We start from the raw sequence: 25112 nt of genomic DNA, 5'->3' as shown, positions 1-25112 counted from the left end.
CTGACCCAAAAACTACTTTCATCACCAAAATAACTGCCTTCATATATGGTTATCGTTTAGATGGTTAATTATTGGTGCTTCTTGGCAACAGAAATAGGCCAGAAACCGGTAAATACGGGGCTCTGAGTACGACAATTTGGCAACGGTGATCCTATACACACGATCCCTTCCGCCTCCCGCCATGACGTCACGGCCAGCTGGTGGGGGCGTGCAACTTCAAAGGCGTGCAAGGGGGTGCCATGGACTCTGATTAGCGGCACTGGCCCTACTGTGTGCCGCTCGTCGCCTGGTGCCGGCCCTCGTAAAGGTGAGGCGTTGCTGGTGCCTGTGTGCTGGTGGGGGGCGGGACATCATAAGGAAATCCGGGGAACATTTTATTTTTATTTATTTATTTTTTTACATCAAGGGAGACCGCTCATGGACAACAAAGAGTGCAGAAAAAAGCCCATTCCTCACCGCTGTTATACTTTTTCTGACGATTTTGTGCTATTAATTTTTTCTTTATACTTGAAAATGAGTAAAGGGGGAGGGTTCAAAGCCTGCCTGTTACGTCTGCCTTCATGGTTGTGTGAGGGCCAAAGAGCTTATTTTTCACTGTTTAAGATTTGGGTAATTATCCAGTAGAGGTCAGTGTGTTTTATTAACCCGTTAGCTGCGGGGATCATGTTTCTTAAAGGTCCCTCTAAGCGAGAAAAAAAGAAAAAATCATCACTCACGCAAACCATTTCATAATATACATTAACGCATTTGTGATCAATTTAAGCATCATCTGTTTTCGGGGGAGGTTTATATCATGGCAAAAATTTGGCCCGTCGCTGGTACACGGTAAAGCCACAAATTCGGCCCATCGCTGCTACCGGGTTAATGAATTGGCCTACTTAACCAACTACTCTATTGTTCTCCTTATGGCTTCTACTAATCTTCAGACTTCCTGGAAAACCAAAGGATAGTGTTTAAAAATATAGGTAACAAACTATGAAAATGGCCATGGAATGTTCGTGGGAACCTGTGCAGCTGTGGGTGTCACAATAGTTTGGTGCGATGAAATGTGGCACGGTGGGTTGAGGGGGGCAAAGCTCCCCTGTTTGGAGTTTGTTTTAATCTTCTTTGTTGCTGTGCATGGGGATGAAGCAAGTTCTTACTTCTGGTGAGCTTTGATGTTTAATATAGATTTACATATTCTTTTCATGAAAGTCACTAATTTTGTGGGAGGGAAATTTGGGAAACTAGTAATTTTTGCAGGGAATATTTAGTAGATCATTAGTAAATGTGTGGTTTAGACCACCACCTCAAAATTCCATATTATATTATGGCTGAAGGGCAAAAATAAATGTTCTTTAACCATAATGTAATCTCTATTTATCTATAATGTATAAGTATAACTAATATGAAGGTACACATGGCTAGAAACTTTTAACCTAAGCAAACCTAACATAATCTTTGCCGATGTGTGGGAGACAGTCCGGGAAGTGGCTGATCTCCAGGGTGCATTGGTTAACTTTTTTTTTTGTTAGTTTTGCATAGTTTGGCTTTCAACCATCTGCAACCTCACATTATGGTTAAAAGGCATGTATTTTTGCACTTTAACCATACTATGAAGGTGCATTTGGTATTTTGAGGTGGTGAAGCTTAACTCAATGTGAAAAAGAATGCAAAATAATTTTGAATGGTGAAGAAATGAAGGAGGTAAATAAGTTTAAGTACCTTGGATCAGTTATGTGTAAGCATGGTGGTACAGAAGGAGAGACAAGAGAAGGGCATTGCAAGGAAGAAAAGTGGTGGGGTATTTGGGACATATCATGAATGGCAGAAGTGTGAGCATAGAGGTAAAGAGGGATTTGAGAAATACAGTATTTATTTATTTATTTATTATTTTTTTTTTTTACGTTGCTGCCTATTGCACCGGTAGGCTTCTTCCAGGTGGGGCCTGGTGGTCGGCCCAGCCCGTTCTGGCACAGGCGAGTGTTTATAGTGGCACCATCTTGCATAATAGTAATAGTACCAACCCTCACATATGCAAGTGAAACATTGGCCTGGAATGAAAGTCAGAGGTCTATAGTGCAGGCAGTGGAAATGAGTTACCGTATTTGAGGAGTGCATGTGGTGTGAGTAGAATGGATGAAATGAGTAATGAAAGTGTGTATGAGAGTTTTGGAAAGTGTCACGTTGGTGAAGGAAAGAAGTGTGGAGCGGTGGAGGAAGTGAAGCGACAGACTTTAAAGTGGTTTGGCCACATGGAGCGAATGGGGGAGAGTAAGATGACCAGGAGGGTGTGTGTGAGTGAGATAGAGGGAGGGAATGTTAGAGGACGACCTCCAGTGAAATGGAGAGATAGGGTACAGGAGTATGTCAGAGAGAGGGGTGATAGATCCTTGAGAAACTTTGAACAGGCAAGGAGGGAGTATTTGGATAGAAAAAGATGGAAACTTTCTGCCGTGGCCATCCCCTGGTGGGAGCTCCTAGGAGCAGGCGTCAAAGATGAATGAATGAAGCTTAACTACACATTTACCTGCTTAAAAAGTACACATCAAAACTTACTAGAAATAAACTGTTTTGTACACCTGTGTGAAACAAAAGTTACAATTATTTGCTGTTAGGGCAGGATCCATCATCCATTATGCAATATGTTTAGCATTTACCTTAAAATGTATTCATTTGATAAATTCACAGATGCCACAGACAGTGAAGAGCTTGACGGATGAGGTCCTTGCTAAACTGGGGGCCACCTCCCTCACACAAGTGGTGTCCACCTTGCCCAGCGCACTCACCACAAGTCTGTCACAGATTCGTTGCACCATATTGTGTCTTATATTATTTCTGTTTTTAGTAGTAAGCTGTAGATATGATCTGAATTTGTAACAATTGAAAGTTGTTTGATTATGATATATATATCTTTGAAAATAAGGTGTAGTATAAATTTTCCCTATGCTTTTTCCTCAGTAGAGTTTCAATAGGTTCTGACTGAATAACCTTATAGGTACTACCAGTATACTATATTTATTCTTTGTCAATGTCTAGTGAGTTTTCATTGTTATTGCTTATTTTTTTTTTTATCATTTGTCTCTTCTGTTCCATGTTGTTTTGATGTTTGTTTTACTTTGTCATGAGTTTATGTAGATATAGAATGTGTTTTTGAATGTAGTACATAATAATTGGATATGTAGTTTGTGGAAGATGCTAATTTTAGTACACATGATGTTAGTTATTTTTCTAAGTTGTTTAAAATATCCGTAACTTAAGAGTAGGACACTGATCTTGTTGATGAAAGGATGGATAGGCAAGGTAGTGAGGATTAAAAAAATAAATAAATAAATAAATAAATAAATAAATAAATAAAAAATAAAAGTAAGGTCAATGGATGCACCAATGATGGAAACATCTTTCAGGCGCACATGTGAGTGATGCAGAGGCAGCCCTCGCAGCAGGCAGGGAGAAGGAGGCCTTCCACCTGCTTTCCCTCACTCATTCCACGCTCCTCCACCACCGATTGGCACAGAGACTCTACAAACCAAAGTAAAAGTTTTGCAGTTGTTTCTTTCTTGTTTTCCTCCTAACCTTTTGTATGTAACATGATGACTGACAGTATATTCACATATGTGACATTGTATTGTATTGTGCCATAACTTTTGGATAGCATGACCAGTTACTCATTTGAATATGATAATTAACTTCTCTGTAGAATTGTGTATAACTACAAAATTCTGGGAATGAATTTTGAGATACCATCATAGATGGATTTGTTAGTCTTCACTGAGGCCCCAGCAATTTGCCTGCCCACTGCTCCTCTTCATACACTTCCTTGGAATATCAGTATCTCTTCTTGTTATATGTATTCCTTAACTTTATCAGTGTATATCTTATTTATTACTTCCCAACAATTCTGCTTGACTACATTCCCCTCAAACATTTTGCTTTCTTGTCACATATTCTTACCCAGTGGTGGACTTCACCTATACTGCCATTCCATACTCAACACCAATTTGCATTTTGATGTAGAGCATTACATATATTTATCGGTGCCTTGCTACCTCTTCTTGCAAAGTAGCTCTTCTTTGCATATAACAGCATGTCTTTCAGTCCATGTTCATGTCTCATGAGACATGGGATACAATACCTCCCATGAATCTCCCCTTTTACACTCCTTTCTTTTAGTTCATGATATTCAGAGTCTGCCATCCAATATTAACATTTCTTCATTCATAATCTTTTTTATTAATTATATACTTCAAATTTCACTTTGCAGACAGTCAGAAGAAGATATTTTGGATGGCCTAGCAGAGATGCATGAAGGGAAGAAGAACATCCTGTCCACCACCAGCATGGAGGAGACCATGAAACTTCTCCAGAAACTGCCTCCAGGTGAAGACACTCATGCACTGTGTCACTCCATCTGACTGGTGGGCTACTTCAGTCTCCCATGCTGCACAAACCTTTACTTTGCTCCTGTCAACTTACACTCTGATTTTCCTTTTGTAACCTCTTTTCTCATTTTTGGGAAACTAGCTGCATCCACACATTCTTTTTTAACCCATTGGCTGTGATTGGCACGGATTTGGCTTTCACTGTTAGCCTGGCAACATATACTCCCAGATCTTTCTCTGCCTCTGTGTTGGATAATGGAGTGTTTCTCATGTGGTATTGGTATGTTGGATATCCCCTCCGAAGGTCCATGACTTTACATTTTTCTTCAGTGAATTGTAGCAGCCACTTTTTGTTCCATTCCTGTAGGTTGGTGATGTCTTATTGTAGGAAATCCACAGTCAAGGGGTTAATTATGATTTGCCTTATATTTTGTATTTGTATATGGTAGAACTGAAGGGTAGGGTGGGTGCAAATCCTTTGTTCAATCAGCACATCCACAGTCTTCTTCATGCTATTCCACTTTTTATATACTCTCAGAAATTATTGCATTCCCTCCCATGGCCATTTTTGCTGCTTTGATGAAATTGAATTGAATACTAAATACATACACTAATTTCACTACTTATTAAATGAAAGTGTCATCTAGCATCATCTTTTTCTCTTTATAAAAAAACACTTCACTACTGGTCTCACTTTTCTCTTTTCTTTGCTTGTTTTAAAGTTTCATTAGTTCACATATATATATATTGGGCAAAAGCCTTTGGCAAATCTGTTAAAGCACTTCCATTGAGGAGAGACTGGGATTTTAGAGATCTTGTTTGAAGAAGTACAGTAAGTAAGGAAACAGAATGTGTGTGGAGTTGGGAAGGTTAGATTTTTTTTGGTCAAAAGTGGAAGATGGAGTCGTAAAAATAATCTGATAGATATGTTTACGGTGTGTGTGATGGTGTGGTGTGATGTGTGTGGGTGGGTGTGAAGGGTGAGTTTGATTTCCGGACCTGGAGTTAGGAGTCAAGGGGGGAAGGAGGGTGGAAGGAGAGGAGAGTTGCCTCAGGATTTCCTTTTTTTGAAGTCAAATTTAATATACACCCAAATGGTTATACACCCAAAATTATCCTTTTTCTGCTATAGAGAGTCCTGTATCTGTTAAGTCAATGTGGATTTTTCTTTAGATTAAACATTACATGCTAATGACCAAATGTTTCACTAGAGTGGACAGTGGTTCAGCTCACATCTCAGAGGGACGGCACGGAGCTGTTCAGAGTAGTGGGCAGCACAGCCACCACACCCAGTCTCTACCTGTCCCGCTGCGTGTGTGGACCTGACCCCAAGGTCTTGGTGCAGGTACTGTACCCTTCTTCTTTATCCCTTTTTTATTGTTTGTTATTTGCAGCATCTAAGCTCAGGACTTCTGTCCTGTAGTTTATGCTTAAATATTTCTTCATAATAAAAATTAAATATTCTCTTTATACATGGTTCATATAAATTTGTATAATGTACAGAATTTGACTGACTATTTATGCAGTATGTCCTTTTTTATGATATTTTTTTTGTAAGTCAAGGTCTTGTATTATTATTGCCATGTTTTGCATGCATTTTTTATTCCTATTCTTTCCTTAATATTATCAGATTAAAATTAAATTTTGTGCATTGGTAGTATGTAGGGCTTTACCAATATGTTGGTACTTCTCTGTTCACTCTCCTAGCAACAGAGGTGAAGTTGCTGCATCTCTGAATAGGGACTTGGCAATGATCACCGCTTGGTGTCAACTTTGGGGCATGAAGCTTAATAGTAATAAAACGCATTCCATTACCATCAGTAGATCCCGTACCTTGGATCCACCTCATCCTTGTTTGCATTTTTTGGTGAACAGATTAAGGATGTTTCTAGTATTTGTTTGTTGGGAGTCACTCTTGATTCTAAACTGACATTTGAGAAGCACATTCGTTCCATGTCTTCCACTATTGCACAGAAGACAGACTTACTTGGCAAATGCTTCAAAATATTTGCTTGTGACTCAACTGTAATCAAATCTTTTTATGCATTCATTTTTCCCTACTTTGAGTATTGTGCTCCTGTTTGGATGTCTACTGCCAATTGCCATCCAAAACAGTATCGTACATGCAGCATTTATTTTGTTAGCATGCCACCCGAATGCCCTGCACCGATGCTGACACATGTCAGTCTTTATTGCCCTGGACTTGGCAGTTTTGCCTGTAATGGATGCCCAGCCCTTCCAAAACTGGCCAAAAGTTTGCCCAGCTGGCCATCCCAAGGATGATGTGCTGCAATTTCTCTGGGGAAAACATAGAGGTAGCAGCAGATGGTATTGAGGGCCTGGAGTCATCACAAAAAGACAAGTAAAACAAAATATTGTTTTGAAGCAAATGGAGAGAATTATATATCAAAGAAATATGAAGTAAAAATTATTTATGAGAAAATCGATGGTTGAATTGGACAATAATAAATAAAATGAGGGTCATACACTTGCTTGACCCAGGAGTTTAAGGTAAAGAAATGTTTGTGTGGCAGCAAGCAATTGCCAGAAGCAAGTGAGGTTGATTCTCCTGGGCTCAGCATCCAAGAAACAGAACATGAGAATGGAGAACTACATGAGGATCTTATGAGGCAATAGTCTTGTGGAGAAAGTACAGGTCATGACATTGGTGGTATATAGGGCCATATTACAAGTCACACCAGAGAAGTTTTGGGTCCCTACAAAGGTCGGTTTAGGGGCTGTACTATAAGTCCAATCCTAGAAGTTTCGGGTCCCTGGGATGAATAACTCTGCAGGGACCCGAAACTTCTCGGATTGGACTTGTAATATGGCCCATAATTTTTTATAATATACTTAGGGCAGCGTTGTGGTGTCAGTTTGATTTTTTTTTGTAGGAGCAGTGAGTAGCAGGCTTTTTTTTATTATTGTTTCCTCTTTTTGTGCCCTTGAGCTGTCTCCTTTGTTGTAAAACAAAAAGAAGAAGAAAAAAGAAAAAAAAAAGAAAGTTGGTATGGGATGATACTTAAAGACAGTGTTGAAATATGATGGCATGAAATTGTTCATATGAAAAAGTGATTGTGGGGTGACTATATAATGTGTATGAATATCACATGATGGTGGGGATAACTATGTGAGTTTGTATTTCCTCATGTGATGGTAGTGATGAGTATAAGTATATGTCAATGTTATCAATGTATCAGTGTATCAGTATTGATATCAGTTCATAAACAAGTATGGGTATCAGTATCACTTCACAAATGAGTAAAGGTGTCATTATTGGTATTGGTACAGCCCTTGTAGGATGGATAGCTGAGTTAAAGAAAACAAGAAAATGGTTAGCCAAGAGACCTCACCACCATTCAATTGTTATTTTTGTTTAATGCTGCTCAAGCATATTTTTATAATATGTAGTTTGCTATTATTGGGATGCTGTGAAAGCTTAATTTTGATAATCTTCTCCCAGCCTGTGGCAGCTCCCCTGGATGCAAACGTTAGCAGCATCCTTCAGGAAATGACCAACATCAGAAATGAGATTAAGAGTACGTTTGTTGCTAAGCAGAGAGCCAGTGATAGGAAGGAGGCCTTGAATAGCAGGATGAGGGTGAGTTGGGACTGGAATGTCATATTTATTCTTATACTACAGTTTTCATCTTTGTATGCTGCAGTTCTCAAGCTGTTACTCATCCTCACTCATAAGTACTTTCAGATAATCTTGGAATTCTTCAAAGATTATGCTTAGTCTAGTGATTATAACAGTAGGGACAGATGTTATTGTAATATTCTTTATCTAAAAGTATTTAGATCTGGTTACTTTTTCCAATATTCATTTTTCACTATTCTCTTAACACCCTGTCAAACTCATCCACTATCTTCTGTAGCTCCCCTTCATTCTCTGCCAATAATACTGTATCATCTGCAAACAGGTCTGTCACCAATGCCTCCTCTACCTCTCACTTTCAACCTTGGATCTAGCTCCCCCATTCTTGCTTTCATTTCTCTCATACAACTGTCCAATGTCCATGTACACATTAAAAAGCCATGGCAACATCACACACCCCTGTCTGACACCCACACCCCTGTCTGACACCCACACCAACAGCAAAACTCGCACTCAACTTACCATTCATGCACAAAGAGGTACTAGCATCCTTATAGAAGGATCTGATTCCCTTCACTGAATACCCTACCACACCATACATCCTTAGAACATCCCATAAACCTTTCCTGTCAACCCTGTCATATGCCTTCTCTAGGTCCATAAAAGCAGCAAACAATTTCCTATCCTTCTCTAGGTACTTTTTAACCAGTTTTTAACTAGCATTTTCAGTGCAAATATTTGATCTACACAACCCCTCCCTTTCCTAAAACCACTTTGTTCATTGCCAACACTTTTTCCTTTATTTTCTTCATCCTCTCCTTTAAAACCCTCCATACACTTTTCCTTCTTTACTGAATAGACTTATTCCCCTGTAACTATTGCAATCACCTCTGCTTCATTTCCCTTTGTACAGCAGCACAACAATAGCCTTTCTCCAGTTCTCTGGCACCTCACTCTGTTCCCATGATAGGTTACATATCCATAATATCCATTCTAAAACTACATTTCCTCCATACCTCAGCATTTCTGCTGTTTTGTCATCAGCTCCAGGGGCCTTTCCTACTTTTAACTTAGACTTCTTACAGAACTTGGTGAGAAGCATGGAAGTGGCTTGGCTGCGCCATTGGGGCTGCCTCTTAGTAGGGTCACTACACCCTAATGAAGAAAAGGTACTGGAGGAGGTCACCTTACGCATACTGTCAGCCCACCACCTCTCCCTCACAGACTCGCAGAAACAGTGCTTGAAGGTTGGTGTATTTTTAAGGTTTGATAGGTTAACTTAGGTAAGGCCAGGGTGTCATGTATAAGCTTGTCACTCAGTTTGTATCTAAGATTGAATTTCACAATACATTGAAGCCTCTGTGCATCTGTCAGGGTTTTTCATTATTTTTGTATTCATGATTTGGTGAGAGTAGGTCATACACCATCACTTCCATGTGTATTCAGCAAGAAATTATTAATATTAAACTGATTTGTGGGTAAGGTGGAATATCTTTCAATCCACTGTATACTTCTATCTCTATTTTTGTGAAGAAACTTGAAATATAGTCTGCCTTATCAATGTGTATTTACCAAGCAGTATCAGTGGACATTATTACCACCCTCCGTGGTTGACAGCGAAACTGATAAATTTACATCTTTTGTCTGCCAGTGTGGGTTTTATTCACTTCAAGAGGTCACATAAGTTTGATTTACCCTCCTCCATCAGAAAAATAAAAATATGAAAGGATTGACAAGAAACTAGTCAGAAACAGATGGAGGTTATATAGGCTGGCCCATTGCATGTTGTAGCTCATGTTTATTTAGAAGGAAACCAGTACAGATGTTAGTTGGGTTGTAATTTTGTTCTCTAGAAAACTGAGCTGCAGTTACAATGCAGCTTGCATGTCAGGAGTTGATACTTCTGGCTTGCAGGGATGCACTTAGGCCCTGTCCACATTAGGGAAGGGGAGCTTTGCTCTTCATACTTTACTCACTGTGATGCCAGAAATGGAGAAACCGGGAGCAGAGCTCCGTGAAAGTTTACCAACATACTGAGGCTTTGCTTGTTGGTGGTCAAGGTTGGGTGGTGGGTTTGGGGTGAAGGTGCTGTATATTCTCATGTAGTTGTCAAAATCTACTTCTGGTTCATGTTTCAATTTCCCATAATATTGTTACATGACTCCATGTCTGCTCTTCTATGTAGCCACTCTTAACACCATATCTTCTGCCTTGTCTTTTTTATCTTTGTGCACATTGCTTTAATGATACACAGTGCAATTCTCTTCTTGTGTGTCCTGTGATCCATGTTATCGTGCAGCACTTGATCTTACTCTTGTCACGGCCAGCCTCTGACTGTCCAACCAACATCATTTGGACAGCAGCAAAAATATGCACGACAGGCATCACCCATTAAAGCCTCGTCCACACAGCATGGAGACATGTTTTGAAGCATGTTCGAAACATTGCTTCAGCCATGTTCGGATTCATGTTCAACATGTCTCGTTTGGACGTTCAAACCCCGAACATGTTTCGAGACTGCAGTGTGGACGTTTCGTGGCCGGAAACAAATGTGCGGACAACCACTCGTGTGAAACATTCCCCCCGTGATCGAATGTACACTGCAGTATACTGCGTTGCCATAGAGTGGCTATGTTAGTAGCACCTCAAAATCTGATGCACACATACATAGAAAATTTCTAAATGACCCACTGTCACTGATGTGTTGAGGCAATAGTCCGTCATCGTCAAACACCATCTCCTTATATAACCTCTCCCTGTGTTCATTTCCCAGCCTTAACGAGGGACGCACCCAGTATCGGTGATGCCGTTTGTGTCTGTAACCACATATAATAACTGTAGCAGCCGCTGCTAGTAACAGATCCTCCTTGTCTGACATGTCGACAGTAACTGCCAGCTGTGCCCTCGTGTGGACTGTCATAATGTTTTGAACACGTTTGAAGCTGTGTTCGCACTATTTTGAAACTAACACTGGACGGCATGTTTACCATCATGTTTATGGCTTGTTCACACTCATGTATGCAGCATGTTCCAGGCATACTACCAGTCATGTTTTGTGCAGTGTTTTGGGCATAGTGTGGCCGAGCAAAGCCTGCCCGTGTGGACAGGACATTAGAGATTTATGATGGAAGAGATTCTAGTATCATCCAATATCTATGAAATCATGAGTTAGTTTAGTTTAAACAAGAGGAGGAATGAAGGAAGTAATAGAGAGATTGCAGGATGATGATGATCAAACTTTTCTCTTTCAGTGTGCCATCAGCTGTCCAGTGGCTGGCCTGGAGCATGAGGTGGAGGACCAATTGCATGCTGGAGTAGCAGCAGTACTAAAGGGAAGCAGCATCGTGAAGGACGTCTGCGCCTCCATTAGAAAAGAGAGCGATGTCCTGAGTCCCATAAGGAAGGCTACCAGAAACCCACTAATTCTGGTGCTTGATAAGGTGACTACTTTTCTCTGCTTTACATAATATTTTTTCTCATTACATTTTTACAGTAACACCAGAAAGAAGGCCATCAGAAACCCTTGATCTTGGTGTAAGATAAAATGATATTGTGTTTGTTTGGGGGTCTAAAATCCTGAATGACTATTTTTTTATTTTATGTTTTCTGGTATTTAATTTTTTGAGCATAAAAGGGCATGGGAACACCCTTCTAAAGGTGGTCTCTGTTGATTCAGACATGAATCATTAAGGCAAACTTGCATTTTTAATTATGCTTAACCTGAAATAGATGACACTGTTCAGAATTTTGTAGTTGATTAGGGTTGTAAATACATTTGGTTGAGTGGTTAGCATTGTTCATCACTTGTCATTACCCTAATCACTTAAACTACTCTCTGCCAGACCTCTCATGGTAGATGAATGTTTACATGTATCAGGTTAATGTAAGTGTGTAAAAGAATTTCATTATTGTCTTAAGTGAACGTATTGTCCAATAGAGCACAGTGGCACTTCCATGGGAGATGATGGGTGTGTTCAAGAACCAGCCTGTCACCAGAATGCCAAGTCTCTGTATGCTGGCACTGCTGTATGAGGTGAGCTTTATTGAGTCACACCAAGAGGGAAGAGTAACTAGATGACATCTTCATCTCTGTCCTTATACTTAAGATTGACATTCGCTATTGTCTTCATTATAGTATTGATTAGTACATTATTTTTTATACACCACATGTTCAGTTAATTTTGTCACCATTTCTTCAGTTGCATTTTTGTGCCATTTAGTTGTGCACAGATTGTATTTAGGCAGTCCTCTGCTGACACATTTTTTGGCTTCATAAAACTGCCATAATATTGTCACTTAAGCATTTCACTTTAATTGCTTGCCAACCCCAGACAAATCAGTTCAACGTATTTAGAAGACCAAGAAGAATCATGATGGCTTGGAAATGTATTGATAGTGACTAGTGATGAAATGGCAAGGCAAGCTCAAGCTGTTATTGAGATGTTATAAAATGTGTTCTTGGGTAGGCAACACCAATAAATCCTATTTACATGTATTTTAATATTACACAACATTTTTGCTACTATGGTGTTTTCATTCACTCACTAACTATTATTGGGAAAAACCTACTGGGTGTACAAGACGTGTTACAGTGATGAGGGTGCTATTCAATAGTTCAAATAGATAGCCAATTCAATTACACACTGGTTCCTGCTATTCACATTGATTGTGTTCAGATACAGTCACCTCTTGATTAACATGAGTTTAAATAATGCGTTTTTGATTTAACACGAGTTGATATTTAAGGAGATAAGTTTAACTAACGCGATATGTTCGATTGAACACGAGTTTCATCGATGATGTCATCAAGAGTGACATCATCAATGAAACATTATTAATACATTGGTGGGTCATGGAAACAACAAAAACACACACTCCCACTCTACTCAAATTTGCTCCTCACCCGCGCCGGCCACCTCCCCTCCCCGCCCCGCGACCCCGCCAATGGCTGTTCCCCTCACCTCTGCCTCCCTGCCTCCTCTTCCCCCGACCACCCATGCTATTGGTGACAAAGACAACTCCCCCAAGTTAAAGTTTCCTAAGAAAGAATTGCTACGCCACACTTGCAAGTCAGTGACACAACAAAAACGTGTCCCCACACTCACTATCACTGCCCTGTTGATGCGTCGCCAGTCGGTGCCGCCGTCCACTGAACCCCCGCCCCGCCCTCCCCCCTCCCTCCCCACCCCGTTCTTCCACCTCCTCACAGGAGGTGGAAGGGCAGGGTGGGGAGGGGGGAGGGAGAGCGGAGCGGACGACAGCAGCGACCGGCGATGCATCAACAGGGCGGTGGTGGTGATTGCGAGGACGCGTCTTTGTTGTGTCAGCGACTCACAAATGCAATGCAGCAATTCTTTCTTTAGAAAACTCAAACTCAAAGGAGTCATCCTTGTCCCCAACAGCATGGGCAGTCAAAGGAAGAGGAGGGAGGCAGGCGAGGCGGGGTGGAGGGGGTGGGGGCGGGGAAGGGCCGTGGCCGGCGCGGGTGAGGAACAAATTTAAACAAAATGAGAATGTGCGCCCTTGCTGTTTCTGTGACCCATTAATGTATTTTTTTTTTTTTTTTTAAGGTTAGAGTAACAAAATCCCCAAAACAGGCAGACTTTCCCAGTATCCAGGAATGTAACCCCCCCTATTACCATTGTTTCCTATGGGGAAATTATGTTTAAATAACATGATTTTAAATAATGCGACATCTCCAGGAACGTAACCCTCATGTCAATCGAGAGGTGACTGTACAACAAAATCTTATCAGTTTTCCACACTGTTACAGCATCATATCACAAACAACATTTAAGAAAAATTTCAATAATTGTGGGGAAATTGTCATTTCAGCACCACTCCAAAATGGCAGACAGTGTGCTGGTGCAAGGAGTGGACGTGAGGAAAGGCTTCTACCTGCTGGATCCAGAGGGAAACTTGCCCAGGACTCAGGAGCGTCTTGGTGGGGTGTTGGAGGGCACAGGCTGGCAGGGGATCACTGCACGTGTCCCCTCACACCAGGAGTTCTCTTCAGCTCTCACCAGCAATGATGTGTTTCTGTGAGTAATGTCTGAACAGATGGGGAGGGTCTCTGCTAAACAATGGATGCCAACAGATTAGTAATTATAAATATTTGAGTAAAGAACATTATAGAAGCATTAAAATGCAAGACATATGGATCTAATATCCCTCACTATATAATTGGGTTTTGTTCCTCAAAAAATCAGTCTTTTACTGATAACATATACTTAAGTTTATATTGTGCATTAATCTAGTTAATGAACTGGAAGTATAGGTACTCAGAATTGATTCCCATTTTGTTGAACATTCCTCTTCATCAGGTATGCTGGTCATGGGTCAGGCAGTCAATACCTGCCGGGGGATCTGGTGGAGAAGGTGCTGTGCCGTGCGCTGGTGCTGCTGTATGGCTGCAGCTCGGCTCGTCTGGCACCACGCGGCAGAATCCCCGACCCCTGGGGAATAGTGATGCACTACTTCATTGCTTCCTGGTGAGATGGTTGTTCTGGATCATGCTACCATTTTCCTTCAATCAGTTATATTTTACATTTTCAGATATATATTAATTGATATTTAGTTTTTCAGATATTGTACAGGTTAAAGAATTTATATTGGGTAAATCGATAAGGCAGTACTGAAAAAGGGGTTGAGGAGTGGTAAAAAAAAAAATTGAGATTGGGCATTTTCTATCATAATCCTAAGTTCTTTTCCCTCATAAATGTTAACTGAATACAAAGGCCTTGTATGTATGCCCCTGTATGGAGTATACGACCCTGAGAATATAGCTAAAGGCTTTTCACCTCATCAGCTCCCCTCCTCTTTACACTCATCCTGTAACTGACACACTAGACCACCTTCCTTTTTAGTTTGCAGGAATCAGTTGACAGGATGTGATAGTGTGAACTGTTAAAGTGGTAGCTTCAACAATATTTCAGAGGATGGCACAGCTGACAAGAGATGGAAGTGGAATATGTATTTATGATTTATTGTGAATTGATGTTGTCATCTTGCTTACTGTGAGGGCCTAAAAAGACGAGAGTAGTTTGGTGATGGTATGAATGTAGAGGTATGAGTGTTAAATCCAAGTAAGAGTGATGTATGTGGGAAAAGTAAAGAATTTTTACATAAAAAAATTCAAGGAAGAAAATTTTGTTTTAGGTTGTATTCATGGATTTGGAGAAAGCATGCAATAGTGTAGATGGGAATCTTGTAGGATGTTTTCAGACTTTATAGAAAAGACTATGTCTTCTCTTGAACTACAGCCTAATTGTTAAATGGGGCTTTGACTGATTATTTAGCAACTAATTTCACTTGTACAATGCCTGGAGAGCAAAACTAACACACGTCATCTGATAACAGTCCATGTGTGGTGGGGATGCTGTGGGAGGTAACAGACCGTGATACTGACCACCTCACGTCTGAAATGGTCCAAGTTCTGCGAGGCACCGCCAAAGACCCTGCGTCACCGCTGGCCAGCCAGCCCTCAGACGTGGCTCTCTTGGTGGCCCAGTCTCGGGCCCTCCCCAAGCACTCTGTGATGGCCTCAGCCCTCTGTGTGTATGGTCTCCCACTTCACCTAGTTCACAGTGGGGAGTCTGCTGAAGATTGATCAAGGTAAACTTCTTTTCAATAATGAGATTTCTTGAAAGACATTAGGAAATTTTGAATCTTGGAATACTATAGGTAACAGTGTAAGGATCAAAACAAGTGTGAAAATAAGAATGAAATGTGCAAACACATGGAAGTAGAGAATATCAGAGCCCCTTGAAAAAGGTAAAGGTGGGTGCATGTGCTAAAGCTTCACATGGCCTCGGTTTTCCAGTCCATCACATTGCCCTTCTTAACTTGTGGGAAGAATCTATTTCCCCGGGACACGGGCCATTGTGAAGTCTGGGATTGACATAGTTTCTGTTGCAAAGGTTTCCCCAGGTACCCAATTATTGACCAGCCCAAAAGGGAGGACATACAGCTGGGTGAGCTGCACACTGACTGCCTGGGCTGGGATTCAAAGCCAGGCCTGTGGAGGGTTGAGGGGAAAGATCTCCCTTGTAGGAAACTTAACACTTTATCTTTTTCTTCTGCTCCCTGGTTTTAGATGGAAATCAATACAACGAAATATTGTCTTGTCCTTACTGATTTGAACATCCCTGTGCAACACAATACTATACCATTTTCACTGTACATCCTTGTATGGAGTATACCACTTTATCACAATATGCAATTTCATGAAATAAGAACACATGAAATGCAAGTGAACACTGAACATAGATACATTTTCTTATTCAACTATCAACTCAGTACCTTACATTATCCCTTATCTTTACAGGCATGTTGCTCACTCCATGCATAAGGTTACCTGTTTGTGGCCAGATCTTCATGGAGCAAGGACACGCTGGAGAACTGCCCACCTTCAATTATTTGTGGTCTGGTTTGAGTTTTCCCTTTCCTTGGATGGAATTCTCAAGCCTGTAAATGTTCAAAATAGATGATGTACAATGTATATATAGTTGATCTATCTGATCACAAACAGACTCATGTCCAACAATATTAATATTTTATTGAATTTTTACATATTTTTTATGAAGAGTACTTTATGAATATAGATTGGTATGGAAAATGGGTATTTTTCTCCCTTGCAGTTTATATTATTCAAAGCTATGTGGGAAGAAGACCAGTAATTTGTAATCATCAAACTGTATAAACATATCATTCAAGAAACTACTTGCTTCTCCAACACAAACTAGTGTTTTGGACATAACTTGACACCCATCCCACGATGTGTCGATGGGTCTGCATAGATGTGAACCTGCAACAGGGTATGAAGCATTAATCAAAGCAAGGAGATAATTTTCTGTAATGGCTGCTGCTTGGGTTCATGATTTTTAAGGAGTCAGTTTTACAAAAAAAAAAAAAAAAAAAATTAGCATGACAGGTATCAAGGCCCTTGCCATTACTCAGTTGAAAGGTTTACAGTCAAATACATCACAGACTCAAATATCTACTTGGGGGTAAAGCACTTGTATGGCAAAAGCAAGACGTTAAAGAACTTGCATAAGGAATTGTTGGACAGTATAAGGATGAGCCTGAGTAGAAAGTTGAGTGCGGTAGTGCCACGGGAGGGGGGGAGGCATGCAGTTAGCAAATTCAGAAGAGCAGTCAGCATGAAAATATTGATAAAAGATAGGAGATGCAACATTGCAGTGGAATCTAAGAAATAAAAGCCTGTCAATAAGAGGAGGAGAGTTGATGAGACAAAGAGCCCTCTGTCCGAGAGTGCTGTGTGTGTGGAGCACCCCCACACATGAAATGCATATTCCATATGAGGGTGGATGAGGCCCTTGTATATGGGGAAAAGAACTGGTGGAGATGATGAAGAATGCCCAACTTTGAGAAAGCTGATATACTAAGAAAAGAAATATGAGATTTCCAGTTGAGATTTTGATTTAAGGATAGACTCAGATAGATAGGATGCTTATTGTAGAAGGTGACAGCTGAGTGTTATTGAAAAATAAGGGACAGGTGTTTGGAAGATTGTGTCGAGTTGACAGGTGGAGAAATTGAGTTTGAGATGTTGAAGAACGGCAAGTTCCTCGTGCCCCATCCAGAAATGATAGCAAGGTCTGAGGTTAAGCATTCTGCAGCCTCCAGCCTAGAATCATGTAGTTCCTGTTGGGAGGGTCTTTTGTCAAAAGATGTTGAGTAAGGCAAAGTAGAGTCATCGGCATAAGAGTGGGTAGGACAGTTTGTTTTGGAAAGATCATCAATGAACAACAGAGTGGGAGACAGGACAGAGCCCTGAGGGACACCATTGTTGATAGGTTTAGGGGTAGAACAGGGACCATCTACCACAACAGAGATAGATTGGCCAAAATGGAAACTGGAGGTAAAAATACAGATAGAGGGATAGAAATAGTAAGAGAGTAGTTTGGAAACCAAAGATTTGTACCAGACTGTTATCAAAAGCTTTCAAGGTGTCTAAGGCAACAACAAAAGTTTCACCGAAATGGCTAAGAGAGGATGGATGACTAGAAGTTCGTTAAGAAAGAAAAAATCACCAGTAGAATAGCCCTTGCAGAGCCTAGTGATCAGAACGAAAGTCAGAAGTAAATAGATGCTTAAGAACTTTACTGTTAAAGATTGTTTCAAAAGCTTTAGAAAAACAGGAAAGTAAAGCTATTGGGTGGTAGTTTGAAGGATTAGAGTGGTCACCCCTCTTAGGCACAGGCTATATGTAGGCATACTTCTAGCAGGAAGGAAAAGTAGATGTAAAGAGGCAAAGATGAAAGAGTTTGACCATGCAGGGTGTCAGCATGGAAGTACAGTTTTAAGGACAATAGGAGGCACTCCATCAGGTCCATAAGCCTTCTGAGGATTGAGGCCAGAGAGGGCATGGAAAACATCATTCTTAACCCCTTGACTGGAGTTTCTACAAGAAAACATCACCAAGCTACAAAAATGGAACAAAAGTGGCTGTTACAATTCAATGAAAAAATGTAAAGTTATTCACCTTGGAAGGGGATATCCAGCATACCAATACCACATTGGAAATACTTCACTATCAACCACAGAGTCAGAAAGTGACCTGGGAGTATATGTTGCCAGGGTACCATTGAAAGACAAATTCATCCCAATTGCAGCAGAAGGGTTAAGAATCTTAATAACAGGCATAGTGGAGTCAGAGGGAGGATGAGTAGGAGGGATATGCCCTGAATCATCCAGAGCAGAGTTTTTAGAGAAAGTTTGAGTGAAGGGTTTAGCCTTAGAGATAGGTGTGACATCTGTGCTGCTATCAGGATTAAAGAGAGGTGGGAAAGATGAAGGTGAATTTGTTAGAGATTTTTTTGGCAAAGTGCCAGGAGTGTGATGACTGGTACCTTTTGTGAGCTGCCTCTCTATCTTTGATAGCATGAGAGCAAGTGTGGTTGAACCAAAGCTTTTTAACAGGAGTATAGAAAAAATGTAATATGTGCCTCCATTCCAGTAACAATCACCTCAGTGATGAGCTTGGCACACACAGAGGGGTCTCTCTCCTGGAAGCAGTAATCAATCCATAGGAAATCAGGAAAGTACATTCTCAGGTCGTCCCACTGAACTGAAACAAAGTGCCAGAAGTACTGCCTCTTTGTTCGGTCTAGAGGCTGTACAGGAGTGATAGGACAAAATGCAGAAATAAGGTTCTCTCCATTGGGCTAATGGAGAGAACAGGTTGATAGAATATGCTGAAGGATTAGAGGATAGGAAAAGGTCTAGAATGTTGGATGTATCTCCAAGGTGGTTAGGAATATGAGTAGGGTGCTGAACCAACTGCTCTAGATCACTGAGGAGAGCATAGTTGTAGGCTTGTTCACCAGGCTGGTTGGTGAAAGAGGATGAAAGCCAAAACTGGTGGTGAACATTGAAATCCCCTAAGATGGAGATTTCAGCATGGAAGAGTGAGTCAAGATGTGCTCCACATTAGAGTTCAAATAATCAAAGCATTTTACGTGGTTGGTAGAGTCAGGTTAGAGATAAACAACAAAGACATGTTTAGTAATAGAATAACAATTAAGTCTTAGCCAGATGGTGTAAAAGTCTAAAGAATCAAGGTCTTGGGCATGAAAGCAAGTGACACATTAAAATTTAGGATAGAGATAGTAGGAGGGAACAGAGTAGAGATTATTGTCAGCAGCCTCCGAGACCTGTGTTTCAGTGAGGAAGAGAAGGTGAGGTTCAGAGGAGGGGAGAGAAAGGAGAGATGGTGCTCCACAGAAGGGAAATCAAAATGAAGAGCATGAATGTTGCAAAAGTTGATTTAGAAAAAATGGAAGAGCTATCACGACACCTCTTGGGTCTTAAGTGAAAAGGGGAGTCTGCTCTGGGGGCATAATAATGTTGAATAATTATGTTGAAAATGTGAAGCAAAGCCGCACAGTAGATTATATTGTTGTGCTCCACTTGTCTACCCCTCACACAGGCAGACAGGTGCTCTCCCAATTACTTAAACTGGGCTCGCTATGGAAAACACAGTGCTCCCACGAGGCGGACAGCAGACACAAAGACACTCCGGCGGACACACTCGCACACACCCACAGAGCACACAGCGAGGCACAATTAAATACAGGGCGGACTTTCTTGGGGTTTACTAAGCAATAGCACGTTGTACAATCCTTATAGTCCAAGGGGGAGGCAGTCAAGGCACAAATCACAGGCGATTAAGTCCTAAGGCACAGAGCACAGGCGAGCGCGTCCTTTCCTTTCTCTCCGTCTCCACTCTTCCTCGCCGCATGGCGTCCCTCTCCAGCCCGCCCCCTCAACGGGGCCGCAGGGAACCCTCATTACGTCACGTGGCGCCAATTACAATTTAAACTAAGCTAAGCCTTGGCGTAACACTACCCCCCCCTTAAGCGCAGGCGACCCGCCTCGCCAACTTAACAAAACAAATAAAACATAACTGGGGAACTAAACAAATCATTCTGTATCAAAATCTGTAAGCCATCCTGGCCTCCTCCTCTCACGTCTTGGTCGTCGCGGTGGAGGTGAGGGCGAGGGAGAGGCAGCGGGCTGGTCCAGGTCACCAGCAGAGCCGGCCTCCAGGTCGGCGTCTCCACCTGCCTCCTCCTCCACATCATCCGCGACCTCGACGTCCACCGGGTCAAGTTCTGCCCGGTCCTCCTCGTCACTACTGGGGTAGTCAGGGTCCTCCTCAGCGCCAGTACCCCAGGAGTAACGGCCCGGCCCATGGTAGCGCCAGAGCCGGTCAACGTGGACGACAGAGGAGCGTTTGCGGCCCCTCCTGATGCGGTAGGTGACAGCGGACAGGACTGCAATCACCGTGTAGGGCCCCTCCCAGGGACTCTGCAGCTTCGGTGATAACCCTTTCTTCCGGCGAGGGTTATGCAGCCACACTCTGTCACCCACCGCATACTTCACGTCCCGCATGCGGCGATCGTAGTAGTCCTTCATCGCCTGGCCTGCCACTCTGAGCTTGCCGCGCACCTGGTGATGGACCTCGACCAGGTTCTCCTGCAGCGCGGCAGCGAAGCCAGAGGTGACAGTCGGCAGGCCCACGTCCGGCCGCCCCGTCGCCAGATCCACGGGGAGTCTGAGCTCGCGGCCAAACATAAGACGTGCGGGTGTATAGTCAGTGGCCTCGTGCACAGCGGACCGGTACGCCATCAGCATTGCGGGCAACTTGACGTCCCAGTCCTCCTGGTTTGCCCCGCAATACTTGGCCAACTGCTGTGCGAGTGTCCGGTTGAACCGCTCCACCATCCCGTCCGACTGCGGGTGGAGTGGCGTCGTTCTGCTCTTCCGCACTCCCAGCAAGTCGCAGCACTCACGGAACACACGGGACTCGAACTCACGGCCCTGGTCTGAGTGCAGTTCTGACGGCACACCGAACCGGGTGAAGCACTCGTTTACTAGGACACTCGCCACTGTTTCAGCCTCGTGGTTCGGGAGCGCATACGCCTCAGGCCACTTCGTGAAGTAGTCCATCACGACGCATACGAAACGATTGCCCCGGGGCGTCATGGGCAGCGGGCCAGCAATATCTACAGCAACCCGCTCCATTGGCGCCCCACGCTGTACAACTGAAGCGGAGCCCGATTCCGGCGTGTGGGGCCCTTTGTCGCACTACAAACGTCACAGGCCCGACACCACTCGGAAACGTCGTTCCGCATACCGACCCAGTAGAAGCGCTGGCGGAGACGTTTAAGGGTCTTTTTCTCGCCCAAGTGGCCACTAGTAACACCGGCGTGCAACTCCCGTAACACCTCAGCACGCTTTGCACGGGTACCACCACTACCCAGGCGTCTCTGCCCACTCCGCCTAACACCTCCCAGCGCTTTACTAGCACTCCCCACCGGTCCAACCGCAGCGTCTCCCACTGGTCGACGAGGCACTTAGTGGCAGGACTCTCCGCCGACACTTCCTCCCACCGGGGTCGCTCCCCGCTGGCCCTGAGCCAACGCACTACAGGAGCAAGAGCGGGGTCTGCGCTCTGTGCCTCACGCCACCGGTCGTTGCCTTCAGTGGCGTTGGCAGGCACTGTTAAGCGTCGGCAAACAGGGTCAGGGTCCCGACGCGCCTGGTGTGAGTAGCTTGCCTCACACGGGCTCTGACTCACGGCGTCAGGTCCTTCAGGGACGGAATGTGAGATACCTGCCTCCCACGGGCGTCGAGTCACAGGGTCGGGGTCCTTGCTAGCACAGTGAGAGCAACCTGCCTCACACGGGCGCCGGCTCAAACTATCGGCGTTGCTGTGCACACGACCCGGGCGGTGAACAATCCGGTAGTTGAACTGCTCGAGCCTTCCCAACCACCTCGCCAGCTGACCCTCCGGCGCCTTCAGTGTTTTCAACCACTGCAGGGCAGCGTGGTCGGTCCGGACGGTGAACTCAGCGCCGTAGAGGTACGGCTGGAAGTGCTCGAGACTTTTTACTACTGCCAGCAGCTCCTTCCTGGTCACGCAGTAGTTGCGTTCAGGCCTACTGAACTTGGCGCTGTAGTAGGCCACCACGTGCTCCCTTCCATCCTTCACCTGCGACAAGACAGCCCCGATGCCCTCCGCACTGGCGTCGGTGTCAAGCAGGTAAGAGCTTCGGGTTGGGGTACGGCAGGACCGGCGCCTCCACTAGGGCCCTCTTCAGGCCGTCGAACGCAGCCTGGCACGCCTCGTCCCACTCGAAAGGCACTCCTTTACGAGTGAGGCGGTGTAGGGGCGCCGCGATGGTGGCGAAGTCCTGCACGAAGCGACGGTAGTAGGTGCACAGACCCAAGTAGCTCCTGACCTCAGCTACGTTAGTGGGCCGAGGCCAGTCTGCTACTGCTGCCACTTTCTGCGGGTCTGTGCGCACGCCGTCCTTGCTGACGACATGCCCCAGGAACGGCACCTCGTACTGGAAGAGGGAGCACTTCTTGGGGCTGAGCTTGAGGTTAGCCTTCCTCAGGCGTTGCAGGACCTCCTCCAGCCTCCCCAGCTCCTCCTCGAAGGTGCCTCCGTAGACGATGACGTCGTCGAGGTAGATGAGGGCCGTCCTCCACTGCAGGCCGTCCAGCACCCGCTCCATCAGACGTTCAAAACCGCCAGGGGCGTTGCAGAGGCCGAAGGGCATGACATTAAACTGCCACAAGCCCTGCCCGAAGGAAAAGGCTGTCTTCGGCTTGTCCTCTTCGGCCATCTCCACCTGGTGGTAGCCCGACTTCAGGTCGAGCGTGGAGAACCACCTCGCCCCTACCAGCGCGTCCAAGGTGTCGTCGATCCTCGGCAGGGGGTAGGAATCCTTCACAGTCACGTCATTCAGTGCCCGGTAGTCCACACAGAAGCGTTGTGTGCCGTCCTTCTTTTTAACCAGGACTACCGCTGAAGACCACGGACTGTCGGACTTCTCGATCACCCCCTGATTTGCCAGGTCGTTGACGGTGCGCTGCATCTCCTCTCGTCGGGCAGGTGCGATACGTCGAGGGGGACACTTGATGGGCGCGCTGGTTCCAGTGTTGATGCTGTGTTTCACCAGCGACGTGCGGCCCAAGTCCAAGTCGCCCCGGCTGAACACGTCTGAGTACTGCGTCAGGTGTGGCGCACCCTCTCCGCCTGCGACTCCGTCAGGTTAGCGGAGCCCCTGAGCGCCAGGTCTTCAAGGAAGTCAGGCAGCACTCCCTCCGCAGGCGTAGACGCACTCTTCGACGGCTGTTCAGTTCGCTCCACCTCTTCACATGTGCCTAGTCTGGCACCAGCGGGTAGTCGCCGAGCCTCGTCAGAGAAGTTAGCAACGAGTACTGTCACTAACTCCTCCCCCGCTCCCACGAGGCTCCTCCCGACTGCCACACCGTCAGTCAGGTGCAGGTTTTCTGAGGGTTCTACTATGCCTTCCGCGTCGTGCATCACCCTCGACAGTCGACACTGGACTCGTCGCTCCGTCCTGGGGGCAAGGTGCAGTCGCTCGGCCGTCACTACCTCGGCACAACCGACTTCCGGAAGCCAGGGCACCTCTTGTCCGTGCACCCTCATCCGCTTCCGTCCAAAGTCGATACATGCGCCAGTCTGCACCAGGTAGTCAAAACCGAGCAAGCCCTCTTCATCCAGGTCGGCGGCGTACACTGGCAGCCGCTCTTCTGCGCCGCCCACGCCGACACGAGCCACTACAGGCCCCTGGAGTGCCACGCAATGCCCGTCACGCCGCACAATCTCTGCGGGGCGTCTGGGAGCCGCTCAGCGTCCAGCAACTCGGGGCGCACCAGGGTCTTTTCAGCCCCGGTGTCGACTGTCAGGCGGCAAGACTTACCGTCTACGTTGCCCTCCACCTGCACCGAACTAGTGGTATGGCGGCATCTTACACAAGTGGGGGCGTGTCGACCTTGGCAGGCTGGGTAGTCGCCCCCTTGTCCAGCCCGCTGCTGTTTCCCGCCTGCGCCACTTGCTTCGGCTTGGGGCAGGCGCTGGAGCGGTGATCAGACTTGCCGCAGTCCTTGCAGCAAGTCTGGAAGCCCCAGACTTCGGCCGGTCGAGGAACGCGTCTTTCGCCCCTCGGACACCGGTCGCGTCTGGCCCTTCTCACCGCAGCCCCAGCAACGGCCACCAAACTCGGGGCTCGTCTCCCTCGACGCCGCCTTACGCTCGAACTTCGCCTTCCGGCCTCGCACGTCGTTCCGAGGCTTGGCGTAGTCAGCGAGGCGGCTTGACGTCTTGAGAAACGCCTCGAACTCCATGGCCCTCGCCAAAGCCACCTGCAGGTCACCAGGGTGGGCTTGCTTTACGTAGATCTGCAGCTGGTGGTCCTGCAGAGCATCTACGAAGGCGTCACGGGCGAGGACGGTCGTCATGTCTTCACCAGCAGCCGGATAAGCCCGCCTCACAAGGGCCTCCACATCTTGCGCCAGTTGTGACAGCGTCTCGCCCTTCTGCCTCGCCCTCTTCTTCAGCTGAGCCCTGTACACCTCAGCCTGGTGACTGTGCCCAAAGCGGCGCTGCAAGGCTTCCGACAGGCTGGTAAAGGAAGCTTGCTTGGTGGCTGGAAGGTGGCTGAGAATCTCGAGTGCCGGGCCTTGCCAGCTGCAGCGCCTTTTCTTCCTCAGTCCACCCTTGAGCTGTTGCGAGCATGACGAACTGAGCAACGTAGGCCTCCCAAGCTACCTTGCCGTCATACTCAGCCGGCTTACGCCTGCGGTGGTCG

At 45.1% G+C, this 25112-nt stretch overlaps 1 protein-coding gene and 1 long non-coding RNA gene across 2 annotated transcripts; one reads left to right on the top strand and one right to left on the bottom strand.

Annotated features, from left to right (window-relative positions):
• The first annotated feature begins 255 nt into the window (after positions 1-255).
• Positions 256-16434, top strand: LOC127008983 (separin-like). Its single transcript, XM_050881538.1, has 13 exons — positions 256-307; positions 2671-2773; positions 3387-3513; positions 4244-4359; positions 5573-5706; positions 7825-7962; positions 9045-9206; positions 11211-11399; positions 11897-11992; positions 13795-14000; positions 14283-14450; positions 15319-15573; positions 16286-16434. The coding sequence occupies exons 2-12, from the start codon at positions 2671-2673 to the stop codon at positions 15566-15568; spliced, it is 1689 nt and encodes a 562-aa protein (XP_050737495.1). The 5' UTR covers positions 256-307; the 3' UTR covers positions 15569-15573; positions 16286-16434.
• LOC127008984 (uncharacterized) lies at positions 13864-18968 on the bottom strand. The gene is made up of 6 exons (XR_007761498.1): positions 18951-18968; positions 16682-16765; positions 16316-16425; positions 15376-15557; positions 14241-14414; positions 13864-14011 (listed from the first exon to the last, which is right to left on the bottom strand). It is a non-coding gene; the product is annotated as an uncharacterized LOC127008984 (long non-coding RNA).
• Positions 18969-25112: the final 6144 nt, after the last annotated feature.

The sequence above is a fragment of the Eriocheir sinensis genome, chromosome 39 (assembly GCF_024679095.1).
Source record: "Eriocheir sinensis breed Jianghai 21 chromosome 39, ASM2467909v1, whole genome shotgun sequence".
NCBI lineage: Eukaryota > Metazoa > Arthropoda > Malacostraca > Decapoda > Varunidae > Eriocheir > Eriocheir sinensis.
Note: the sequence above shows the minus strand (reverse complement) of the source record. Positions and strands in the feature narration are given on the sequence as shown.

What these genes read in the sequence shown, in the direction of transcription:
- LOC127008983 (XM_050881538.1), top strand. Translation starts at nt 2,671, where the DNA reads ATGCCACAGACAGTGAAGAGCTTGACGGATGAGGTCCTTGCTAAACTG. An exon ending in CAGAGACTCTACAAACCAAA is followed by an intron (nt 3,514 to 4,243) that starts GTAAAAGTTTTG and finishes TTCACTTTGCAG; the next exon opens with ACAGTCAGAAGAAGATATTT. An exon ending in TCTCCAGAAACTGCCTCCAG is followed by an intron (nt 4,360 to 5,572) that starts GTGAAGACACTC and finishes ATGTTTCACTAG; the next exon opens with AGTGGACAGTGGTTCAGCTC.